General features: G+C 44.0%; 1 protein-coding gene across 1 annotated transcript in view; it reads left to right on the plus strand.

Moving 5' to 3' along the window:
* The first annotated feature begins 8,424 nt into the window (after window positions 1-8,424).
* The window catches only part of f3a (coagulation factor III, tissue factor a), a 7,830-nt gene continuing 3,318 nt past the window's right edge, over window positions 8,425-12,936 (plus strand). Inside the window, exons 1-3 of the mRNA XM_008304868.1 lie at window positions 8,425-8,586; window positions 11,464-11,575; window positions 12,457-12,650. Coding sequence (XP_008303090.1) covers window positions 8,523-8,586; window positions 11,464-11,575; window positions 12,457-12,650 — 370 coding nt within the window. The 5' untranslated portion in view covers window positions 8,425-8,522. The remainder of the gene's footprint in view (window positions 8,587-11,463; window positions 11,576-12,456; window positions 12,651-12,936) is intronic.

Consider the following 12,936-nt stretch of genomic DNA (forward strand, 5'->3'; position numbering starts at 1 on the left):
TGGACAAACATATCTCTCTAAATCTAATCTGATTCCTGGCCTGCATTCATCCCTTTTTGTGGAAATAAGGTGCAGACAGTCGTGTTCTAGCAGGTAAGCACCCTCCACCGACGCTCTCCCTCCCTGTAACCTGCATTCCAACAGACCAAACATCCCTCCTCTACATTCCTGGGCAAGCTCGGGCACTCTGCAGCACCTCAGCCAGTGAGTGGAAATTCACTGCTTAGACCGCTCTGTTTATTCTACGCCATGATACCACTCAGCTAACCTCGGTTACTGTATGCTCCCAACACTTGAGCGGTGATGATCAAAGGGAAAACACAAAGCTTTGACCTCAGCGCTGAACATACTTTACAGTCACTCTGTGGAAAAGACAAAATGTTTTGTAACCAGTGTTCCCACATTTGCCGGCTAATTGAACGGGACAGAATAACTTTCACTGATTATTATTTTCCCTCCCTGCAACCTGCATACCAACACATCAAACATCACTTCTCTACGTTTCAGTGCCAGCACCAGGACAGGACTTTAGTGTTCTCTACAACATCAGCTGTCACCGAGAGGAACAGCTGTTCATTCACTGACATTAGATCATGTGATTTCTGTCTGTACTTATTTCTAAGTCTGTGAAAGGAAGACATCAGAATGCAAAAGCCTCACAGGACGACTTTCTTCCTGACTGTGTTTGCTTGACTGGGCGGAGGCTGTAATCACAGACAGGAAGCCGGGTCTGTAAACACAGCAAAAAGCTATTACTGATTTAAACAAGTGCTCACTCTGACACAGGTTCATGAAAGCCCAGAATGCACTCTGGCCCTGTCCACTCCTGCATCAATGTGCATTGTGGGATATCCACTCACAGGTAGGCAGCTCTCAATCACACTTAGCACTAGAATGTGTGTCCACGTCCGCCCTGATTAACCACTTCCTTCCCTATATACAGGGTGAAGCAGAGAGTGATAAGGAGGGGGCCTAAAGCAGAAGTTGGAGAGGAAATAAATATTATAAACTAACGCTAACCAGGAATTGGTTTAAAAAAAATAAACTGACAGCACAGACAATGCTAAATCCAGTATTCAAGTGCGTCCTTCACAGTTCCCTCTTATACATAATTATACATATATAACCATTTTAAGTGTTTTAGCTGCACATTAGTAAATAAACTAATAATAATAACGCAATCACCAATACTCAGAATACCACTAAAAGTATTTCTGAACCCGCTCCAGCGTGGGAGGCTTGTGACTGTACATTAATAAGGCCTCCTACGTAGTTCCTCTCATGGTGACCTCTCTCACCGGTCGACTCTTTTCATTCAGTCATTATCTCCCTGTAGGGAATTTACCACCTCAGCACGTCCAGCTTTACAGGAACAGCGCTTTGTTTTGCAATACTGTCTGTAGCCACTCCCTGTGGGTTAAAGGCTGAGTCTTGTTCATTGTTCCCTGCACAAGATAGCGGATGATAAGGGTGCTAGAAGAGTGTTTCACTGACAAGACCTCTGCAACAGGATGTGTTTACTCTTCATGTCACTTCTGATTTCTGTCATTTCTCATAGAGAGAGCATTTTTTCTTGGTTTTAATAAGTTATGTTCCCCCGGTGGAGCACGTTGTTGCACGGTGAATAAATTATTTGTCCATCTGTTAACTAGTAAAGGATGCACGACGATCTTACATTCATTTTTCACTTTGCTAAAGGTTCTTAATTTGTGATGCATTTGCAGAGAAACATGACAGCCTGTCGGCCTGTGGACAGCAGGAGGAGAGCAACACAAACAACAAGCCAGCAGCTCCAGATCCAGAGACGTCCACAGAGAGAATAAACACAGGACCTCTGGGGAAACACAGAGTTAGTGACATGTGACGGTGGTTATAACTGTAGGGAAGGAAGAGAGAGGAGAGGAGCCCAGTGCATCATGGGAATCCCCAGTCTGAACCTATAGCTGCATGACTAAGGGACAGTTCAGGTGATGAGTAGCTCTAACTGTAAGCTTTATCAAATAGGAAAGTTTTAAGCCTATAATCTTAAAAGTAGAGCGGGTGTCTGCCTCCAGAACCCAGACTGGGAGCTGATTCCACCACAGAGGAGCCTGACACATGTGGCAAGATGGCTGCAAGGCGTAGGTCTAATGCAGCTCGTTCCCCTCCGTCATCCGAAAAACGTTTTAAAGCTGCAGCTATCGCCCGTATTATACCTCAAAATTGGTTATTTTATCCTTCGTCTTATTGCCTGCTCTAACAGACACCTTTTCATCGGTGGGGACAAACAGTATTTCCCGGCTGATAGGAGCCAAACTCAAAACCAGTGGCGACTGGTGAACATGTCTGGTGGGGGGGCGCAGTCTGCCAATGACCTTTTATTTTAAATCAGAAATTAGAATATGAGTAACATCAGGAACAACTATTTACAGGAACACAGATTGTCTACCTGTGGATGATGTTCTAATCATAATCTAATTTAACATTATCAAGACTGACCAGAGCTACATTTCAAAACCATTCATCAAACTTTTATCAGTATTTACAGGATCTGTACAAACTCAAAACACATTAATAAATAAATAAAAATCACTATTCAGGGCTCCAGATGAACTCTTTCACTGGTGGCACCGGTACGACCCACTTTCTCATTTTGTCCCACCTCCCACCTGGTCAAAGGCAGAACATGTGACTTGCTGAACATTTTCTTATCGATAGACGATTTACTGACGCTCCCTGAACGCCCCACACAGCAGGCTGGTAGCTGCTGTTGGTGGCTGTGGTGCTCTGACAGATGTGTGACCAGAAATGACTTTTAAAATAATAAACTAGGACGTTCTGATGTCAGATCTGTCCAAGTTAAATCCAGTTACATGTATTCTACACGCGGTGTTTTCTTGAGAAGACCTCATTTTTAAGCGTAAATCCCGCGGAAGTCATAAAAGTTCTACTTTACACCCCTGTGGTCCACACAGCAGCTTCCTGTGCCGGTTACAGCGACACTAGTTCAGCTTCATGATCATCAATTCACACAGTCTCAAAAAACCAAAAGAAGGTCGCAAATGCAGTCTGGAGCTATTTAGGCAAAACATTGTCTCCTCAGTCTTTCTGCTCAGCAAACTTCTCCATAACTTTTTGGTTGAAGTCACCCACCTCTGTGAGCAGCATCTTCTCCACTGACAGCAGGCCGATGCATTTAGTCATCAGGCCAGAAGCTGTCATTTGGTAGAAGAACGACGTGAAAGGCTGTGTGATGCTGTCAGATATGTGTTTAAAGGGCAGTCGTAAGAACGTCAGAGGACAGGTTTGACATCCAACCACAGAAGACAAAAGCAAATAAAGACAAAATTAATTGGCTTACAGCAAAAGTGGGCGGGTCCAGGACGCACCGTGAGAAAGTCTGCAGCTGCCAATCAGAGCGCGGGCCAAGGTCACATGATCACGAAAAGTTTTTCGGGCTACATGCACGCTCATGTGTCCGGTGCCCCGGATCCAGGAAGTGTAGAATCAGTAAACACACAGTGAAGACAAATATTACATCTGTTAATAATAAAAATATTGTTAATATGGCAAAAGAATATGAACGTCCATCCATCATCTCTACACCTTAATCCTCACCTGGGTGGTGGGGGGCTGGAGTCTATCCCAGCTGACTCAGGGTGAAGGCAGGTTCACCTGGACAGGTAACCAGTCTATCACAGGGCTCTCAGTGGGCTCTCAGCACCAACGGCTACTAGCCCAGCAGCTGAGGGGCCTCTTCCACCACCAGTGTTAGCCAGGGTGGCTCCTCATACGTGAAGAAGAGGTAGAGAGGGTCAGCAACATCAAGTTCCTGGGTCTCCACGTCACCAGTGATCTCACATGGACCATCAACACCGACCATCTGCACAGCACAGACTGCTCTTTCTGTGGAGGCTGACAAGCTCCCCGAGCAGCTTCTTGTGAACTTATGAGTACGATTGAGAGCTTTCTGTACTGCTGCAGCACGGTCTGGTTCTCCAGCTGCCCCGCTGAGAACAGAACAGGCTTGGCCCGCCTTGTTAAAGACTGCACAGTGGACTGGGGGAGCACAGCTTCCCAGCCTGGATGTGGTCTATGTTAGCCAGCTAAGGAAAAAGCCAGCACCATCATCAGAGACCCCACGCATCCAGGACGCAGACTGTGTGCCCCCCTTCCATCAGGGAAAGGATTCAGGACCTTAAAAGCACAAACCAGCAGACTGTGGAACAGCTTCTTTCCCAGAGACGCTGCCTCCATCACTCCTCCCACCACTTTCCCCACCCCCCAGACGTTCCCTATAGCTCAATAGGACAGTCCAGCTGAACATCCGCCTCAGCCCCTCCCCCACTTATCTGTGCAATACGACTGTTCTGAAGGTTCACACCCTGTTCATGTTCAACATGCCACCTGTTGACTTGACACTCCACTGTTTGCACTGTTTTATATGGTTCCTGTACACATGTATATGGCCAAGTTCTTTTATAATGCTTTTAAAATTCATTTTAGTTTATTTTAGTTTTTAAGCATATTCCATGTTGCACTGCTGCTGATTACTGAGCTATCACACAAGTTTGTTGTATTTTGCACAACGACCATAAAGCCTCTGTCTCTAAAGCTGCCGTCCTATCAACAAGATTATCCACCTGTGTTGAGACTAAGATTAGAGGAGCTGCTCCCCGTAGTGTTGGCATATGGCATTGAAGCAAATAAAAATGGAATAATTTCTTTAATTTAGTTACTGCATTATCAGATAAACATCTGCTGTAATGGAACTCTTAGTCCATTATTGTAAATTCAAACATTATTAAAATAATGATCAGACAGGATGCAGTGTTGTTAAAAAACAGAAGCTGTTCAGTTTCTATGTCGTGTCAAAACAAGATCAAGGTTAAAACTATGAGTTGGTTTATTGACATTCTGAGAGAAGCCAACTGAGTCTAACAGTGAACTAAATGCAGAGCTAAGGCTGTCGTTTTCATCATCGACGTGGATTTTAAAGTCACCCACTATAACAACTTTATCTGTACTGAGCACTAAATCAGCTCAGAACTCTGAGAATTCAGACAGAAACTCAGAGTTGGGGGCCGGTGGCCGATATATAACAACTAACACAACTGGTTTTTGTGCTTTCCATTTTAAGTGTGTGAGACCAACCGATTGGTTTCATTTGGCTTCATAGTTAAATATAACTGAGTGTCGTCTACATAACAATGGAACTTTATGCAGTGCTTCCTAATAATATTGTCTATGGGGAGCATATACAAGGTAAATATGTCCTAACACAGAGCCCTGTGGAACTCCATAACTAACTCTACTGCGGGTGAAAGAATCATCATCAACATGAACAAACTGGAATCTGTCTGATAAACATGATTTAAACCAGTTTAGTGCGGTTCCTTTAAGCCCAATTAAACATTCCAGTCTCTGTAATGAGATGCTGTGATCCACTGGATCAGATGCAGCACTGAGATCCATTAGAACCAGTATAGAACCAGTATAGAACCTGGTCCACTGTCTGAAGCTGTAAGTGTTTAGCCCCTGCTTGGAAATACTGTATTGGTGCCTCTTTCTTCCAGGAACCGGCCTGGCAAAGTGATTAAAGCAAAAATCCAGCATGCAGGACTAATTCAGCCTGACTGTAGCGTAGTCTGGTACAATAGCCAGAGAGGCCCAGTGATTTCCTTCCCTTGTGTTTTTCTACTTACTTCAACAGGCCACCGAGATTCTCGTAAGCAAATACAGCTTCATGCCTACAGACCACTGGAGCTGCAACTGTGCTCGGAAACAGCTCAAGGTGAAAAGAAATGTCACAGAATGTTCTGAGAGAAGTAAATAAAATGTCTGGAGTGTAGCCAGGATCCACTGCACTCTGACCAGTCTGTGTGTGTGTGTGTGTGTGTGTGTGTGTGTGTGTGTCATTTCACTGGCAAACTCTTACCAGTGCATTCCTTTCCGTTGGAGAGCTACTTGGTATTCAGATCCACACAGGACCCTGTTGAAGCCCAGTGTTCATTGGCTGGGAGGGAAGGGGACGGATAACTATGACAACGAGACCAGGACTGGCAAGGTGCCAGATAACGCATTCCCCTCTGGGTGTCCTCTGCCTGCCTGCTGTCGTCTTCAAAGCGGGACCATAGCATGGCTTCCTCAGTCCAGCATCGCACTGGCTTGTACTGCGGCTTAGACCTGCAGATGAGTCAGCCGGTGTCAGGAACAGGGAAAGATGATCTGAACGTCCGAGATGAGGGGAGGCTTTGTAGACTCCAGAAATGAAGAAACCACCATAAAGCAGACTGAACCAGAGTTTTGGACCACTTTGTGTTACCTATTGTTAACACAGTGAAACCTCTCCATCTGCATAACGCAGGAGGCTATGAACTATTTGTCTCTGGTATTTCTGTGTGTCTGGAATTGTAGCACACATCTAAACAAGTGAGCCTATAAATAGAGCTCAGCTAAGCCACTGGAGCTATCTGGTGAGATAATTCCTGACTCATGCAGTGACTCTCGGATCCATAATGATGCTGTCACAGCAGTCAGTAGACAACCAGGCTACTGAGGGCCAGCGAGTATTTCTCTCCACTGATCGGTCATGAAATGTGGTCATGAGCGCAGCAAAGCAATGAACCTCAGTCATTCTTTAAACCACTACTTCAGCTACTTTGTGCACCCATGAGGACATTTCTGTTCTTTTCATGTTTGATTTTCTAGATCATTGTAGCTGTTTTGGACTTTTACATCTTCATGCAGGTGTATGTTGCCGTATTTCCATATAAGACGAGAACATCCATCATCTCTACACCTTAATCCTCACCAGGGGGGGCTGGAGTCTATCCCAGCTGACTCAGGGTGAAGACAGGTTCACCTGGACAGGTAACCAGTCTATCACAGGGCTACACTTAGAGACAGACAACCAAGCACACTCACATTCACACCTACGGACAATTTACAATCACCAATTAATCTCAGCATGTTTCTGGACTGTGGGAGGAGCTGAAGAACCTGGAGAGAACCCACGCATGCAAACTCCATGTCCGGATGTCCTCACCGGGATGCGACCTTCTAGTGGCGAGGCGACGGTGCTAACCACTGCTCCACCTGCAGCCCAAGACGAGAACAACTGTCAACAAAAATGTTCTTTTTCAAAAATTCTCAAAATTATCTCCTGACTACATGCATGTGGCCACACACACCTCTAACAGTGTGTTTCTATGCACACCCACACATAAAATCCCTCAAGTGACAGAACTCTGGTCCATCTTGCAGCGCCTTGAAAATAACACTGTGGTGAAAATCAATTTTGTCTTTTAAAGTCTGGAGGAAGAACCTCCAGAATGATCAACAGCTTCATGCCACAAGCTGTCAGAAAGCTGAAGTGCTGATCCAGATATACAAACACTTCTTTATTTAATTGCTTTTAGTTACTGGATCCTGAAGAAAAACTCTCTCATCTTGTTTGTACAGCTGTTGTATGTACAGCAGAATGACAATAAACTGGATTTTGATTTTGTCCTCTTAGTATTTAGTATATGGAAAATATTTAATTTTAAAATGTTTTTTCATGAAAAACAGTAGTGACATTATTTAAACAAATTAAAGGGTTCAAATTCTGAAAATGAATAAATATTTGGTAGCTATGACCAAGACTGACGCTCAAACATGATGATATATAATGTTTTTAAGGCTGCGTTTTAGACACGGGTTTGGTTTTTTGTTTTTCTCTCTCTTAGATCCTCAGCGGGAGTTTTTATTTAAAAAATCTGACAAAGCAGAGAAAATAACATTAAAAGCGTTGCTGTTGCTGAGCATGAAAACCTCCCAGACTGCAATAACCAAATAAAGAATTTTCCACTTAGCACTGATGATATAGAAATAATTGTTCTGTATGTGTGAGTGCAAGCTGATGTTTAAAAGGTTAGAATCCCGGAAATTAATGAATATTTGGTATTTATGATCAGGAACGATGTTGCTTAAAATAAATTATTCGATAAAAGTGAGAAATAATATAAATATACAACACAATTAAGACATTTTTTATCTTTCAGTGGGTTTTTTTTTTTCTGACACCGTGAAAAACCCAATAATGCACCAAAATCACTGACTAATTATTGACACATCCCAGAGAAGAAAATAAAAATTTCCACTCAGCAATTATTTTATGGCAAATAATTATTTTGTTGTTGTTGTTATTGTTTGTTTTTTGGAAGGAGGGGGGCACCACCACTGAATTGCCGCCTAAGGGTTAATCCCATAATAGTGTGCGGCTGCCCGTCGGGGTATTTGGGGGTACAGTTTGCAGCAGAATGGCGCGCGGTCTACTGTATGACCTCAGCAGCGGAGCACGCGGCGCGCTGGTCTGGCGACGTCACAGCCGGACGCTCCTTATTTGGTCGAGCTTCGCCCACTGAGGCCAGTAAAAGCCGCGTTCGTCATCCTGAGGAGAGACCAAAAGAGCGCAACGTAGCCGTGAGCAGACACACGGCTGGATTTAAACCCGCTCTGCATCTGGACTGTATTATCTGAGAGGAACCGAACCCGGCGGGATGACGGGGACGCTACCGGTAGCTCTGACTTTGGTCTTCTTTCTGTCCACACACGGCGCCTCCGGTGAGTCCAATAAGTGTCCATGCAAGCTTAGAAATAAATGAATTTATAGTGTATGTATATGCTGCTTAGAGACAGCAGCAGGATGTGATGAATGGAACATGCTGACTCGTCTGGGCTGGTGACACAGAACAGAGCAGCAGGTAAAATATGAGGAATAAGCTTGATATGAAACATGAATAAACATCACCATATAAACAGCGTTACTGTTTGAAATAGAATCAGAAAGAGAAAAACGTCTCTGACAGCAAATACGGTTTACTTCTGGGATGTTTTACACTTTCCTTTAATAAGTTAGTTTAACACATTGTTCTTTGCTGATGTTCTCTTATTTTTTAAAATCTATTTTTGGTAATGAACGGCCTCTGGATGGCTGTGCAGTGTCTGTTTAAAACACGGATGGCTTGTAGTTTGGACAAAAATACAATCTGTTAAAGAATTGATCATATAACCTGTGTGTAAAGATCACCTGTGGTGCATTTACGTCCAGGCTTCTGACTCTAGCCTGTTTTAACTTTGGGTTTTTGTCACTTCTTTTGCAACAAGCAAAGTCCTGTTTCTGTTTCTTCCTTTTTATTTTCACTTCTCCTGATCAGCTGCTGTGACAAAAGCAGGGTATTAGTTCAGCTTTAAATGCTGTGTGCAGGGACAACAAAGTCAGACTGATGTTATCCTGCCATGTTTGTGGCTGCTGCGCTCACTGATGTGACAGAATAAAGAAAGTGCCAGCGTCTGTGGTTGGTACAGAACAGTCAGTCCACAGAAACCTGTGAATAAGGATTTTCTTTTATCTGCACCTTGTGTCATCGTGTCGGCCTAATGAAGGGTGAACACAGTGTACGAAGCTGTTCTTCAATAAAACACTGTAATTGTGTATAAGGGTTTTGTAACTGAGGTTTTACAGAACCGAGAAACCTCCTCATGCGGTTGAGTTACACCCAGGGTCTGAACCACGAAGCAGGATTTGGGGTTAGCGAGGTAACTTCAGGGTAAATCCTGGGTTTTCCGTCAGTGGTTCACCTCTTAGCAGGTCGTGTTGGAGGTTGAGCTCACTGGGGATCAAAACAGCTCCACTGAAGGTCAGTACTCTCCCGTAAAACTTCAGAAGGAGCAGAAAACGAAGCAGATCTCAACAAAGTGGCATCACTGTTTATAGAAGAGCCGCTACACAGCTTAGAGCTCAGGTTTCAGACTGACTGCAGGGCCTTCATCAGGCTCCAGACTAATGGTTCCACTGGTAGCACCCACCTGGTCGCAGCCAGAACACATCACCGGCTCAACATCTTCTTATCGATTGACACCATTGATCCGAGTGACGGACAGACGAAGCCTCATGAAGTCTGGAAGCTTTCTGTTAAAAAAAAAAAAAGGGTTTATTTCTCGAGGCACACAAACCCCTCTGCGGATCAGAACATGTTCTGTCATTTCAACTGAGTCAGAATCCTTTTTGTTGTCGTTACGCTTCCACACAGTGGGAAGTCTCAGCTTTCAGCAAAAAGAAAAATGGCATCCATAAATAAATAACTACCTGCGATGGCCAAGAATAGAAATAAAAACACCGTAATTTGATTTTGTGTGCTTCATTCATTCATTTAATCTGTTTTGGATTAATGTGGCAAACAGAGGCCTGCTCATGTAAAAAAAAAAACTTGCTCAATGTTTAAATTCATCCAATAGGACATGAGACGGTCATGTTAAAGCAGTGGTTGTAAAAGACGGGACGGACAGCGATTGTTCTGATAAATACTGGGCTGATCGGGACTTTATTAGTTTTATTAAGAAACTGTATTTGTTTTGTGACGCTTGGATGCAGTCGGTTTCTGTTTTTGGAAACATCTTCTCCGGCTTTGGAGGAAACCCTTTCACATGTCAACACTACAGCAGCAACACATTTCATTATTTACAGGTACGTTATGTGTCACAGCTCATTGTGAAAACCAGCTCAGTGTTGCCATTCAGGGGAAACCCTTCAGCTTCTAGGCTCTGTGTAGTTCCTCTATGTCACAGCCAGACTGGCAGAACTCCAACGCAAACACTGACATGTAAATTTTCCAGCCATTCATGGGGTTTATTTATATTCAGAAATCTCGCCAACACTCGAACCACTTCCCAAACCAGCGAGGTTTCATACATCAGCAGTGACGTATGAAGCCTCCTTCATAAAGGACTTCCCGGATTTCTAGACACAGCCTCGACACACTACCTCCCATCACTGCAGTGGTCCCTGAACGCACCACATTGCGGCCTGCGGTCGATGCTGCTTAGTGGCTGCGGTGTGCTCAGACAGGTGTGCGACCAAAATGACTTTTAAAAGAGTAAACTTGAGGGCGCCTGGTTGAGCTGGTGTCCCATGGACAGGGCTGTAGTCCCCGACGTGGAGGTCATGAGTTTGAATCCCGCTCATGGCCCTTTTCCACAAGTCCTCCCCTCATTCTTCTCCCCACTTTCCCGTCTCTCTCTCTCTCTCTCGACTGCACTATCGAATAAAAAAAAAAGAGTAAACTTTGGCGTTCTGATGTCAGATTTGTCCAACGTGAAACCGAGAGATTTATTTTTCTACGAGGAGAAAACATCTTCAGTGTAAAGACCACAGTCATGTAAATCTGAAATCATTACAGTGATTAATGTTCATTTAGTTCTGCGGCCCTCCTTCTGCCTTTCTAATTAGCTTTGTTTTTCCTTCACCGGTTCTGTCAGCGTCTCTCGGCCTCCTCTTCCCTCGTTTTCTGTTGTAATAATCATCTACAGATCGCGTTATCTTTTCAACACACGTCAGCTTGTTTGAACTTTAACTGATTTTTGATTATTTGACCTTCAGTTTCTCGTATTCGGTTTTGAAGTGTGGTTTATTTATTTTAGAAAACCTCTCTCATCCTACAGGCTCCTATCCTCGAGCACAGAATGTCACTTGGAAGTCGACCAACTTCAAAACTATTCTGTCCTGGGAACCCAAACCGTCAGCTGATTACTCCTACACAGTGGAGTTCTCTGCGTAAGTATGCTGTCCGTCTGCTTCACAGCGTATCCACACACTCACTGAGCAACCCAAAGGAAAAGCTAATGGCAGCCTGGAAGGATAGGAATCCATTAGTGACTAAGTGGACGCCTTTAATGGACTGTTGAGCCGAGGCCAGAGAAATCAGTACGAGACACGTTGACTTTAATGCTTCACTCAGAGAAAAATGAAAGCACAACAGGAACATTAAAGCTGAAATATCGAACAAACATTTTTTTTTAAATGACATTATTGTTGTCGCGCCTCTTCCATTCTTAGCAAAGTTGTATTTTGACAGTCTTGCTTGTTCTAAAGTGTTTTTGTGAAGACAGAGTTGGTGTGAGTTCCTGCTATAATCTAAGCTACAATATCAAGGCTGTGAAGAAGAGCGTCTTCATATTTGTAGTGGCTGATTTCATATGAACTTTTAAAAATGAGGGTCTATGGGAATCATGGAAACACACTAAAAAATGATGAGTATCTCAGTATAAAAGCCACAAAAGTGAAGCTCGGTTCACATCTACTCCAGTTTGTTAAACACTTTAACGAGGTGACCAATAAGCCGGTAGATGTACTGCACAGTGTTTTAACTCACATCCTAGAGCCGCCGCCACCAGAAACATGCTGAGGTTAATTGGTGATTGTAAATTGTCCGTAGGTGTGAATGTGAGTGTGCTTGGTTGTCTGTCTCTAAGTGTAGCCCTGTGATAGACTGGTTACCTGTCCAGGTGAACCTGCCTTCACCCTGAGTCAGCTGGGATAGACTCCAGCCCCCCCTAGTGAGGATTAAGCGGTGCAGAGATGATGGATGGTGTTTCCCATGGTGGCATTCATCAGGTATGGCTTTCACTAATCTGTAATCTGTCCAACTCTTGCAGGTCTGGTGGGAACAAACAGAGGAACCTTCACTGTACTCGGTCCTCTTTTACAACATGTGATTTGTCCACCTATCTGACTGACCTGAAAGCCCACTACACGGCCGACGTCCTGTCTGAACCCCCGATTGATGCGACCTCTGACCTGATTGAGTTCCCCCACACCAGCTCACCACGGTTCTGCCCCTACGAAGACAGTAGGTGTTTCTGCTATGAGGAGTTTTAAGTTTTGTAAATGAACATTTTGATAGAACAGCGTACGGGTTGTTCAGAAGCACGTCAGACAGACCAGCAGTGCAACAGAGCTGACACACATCAGTCTGACCTGCAGGTGAGGCGGCCATGTTTAGGGCTGCTAAAAATGGTTAAGTTCATCCTCAATCTTATTGATAAAACATTTGGTCTATAGAACAAATAATAAACAAAGTCCATCACAGCTTCAGGGAGCCCAAGGTGATCATCAGATGTCTGGTTTTATCCAAC

This window comes from Stegastes partitus, unplaced genomic scaffold, assembly GCF_000690725.1.
Source record: "Stegastes partitus isolate 25-593 unplaced genomic scaffold, Stegastes_partitus-1.0.2 Scaffold2341, whole genome shotgun sequence".
Lineage (NCBI taxonomy): Eukaryota > Metazoa > Chordata > Actinopteri > Pomacentridae > Stegastes > Stegastes partitus.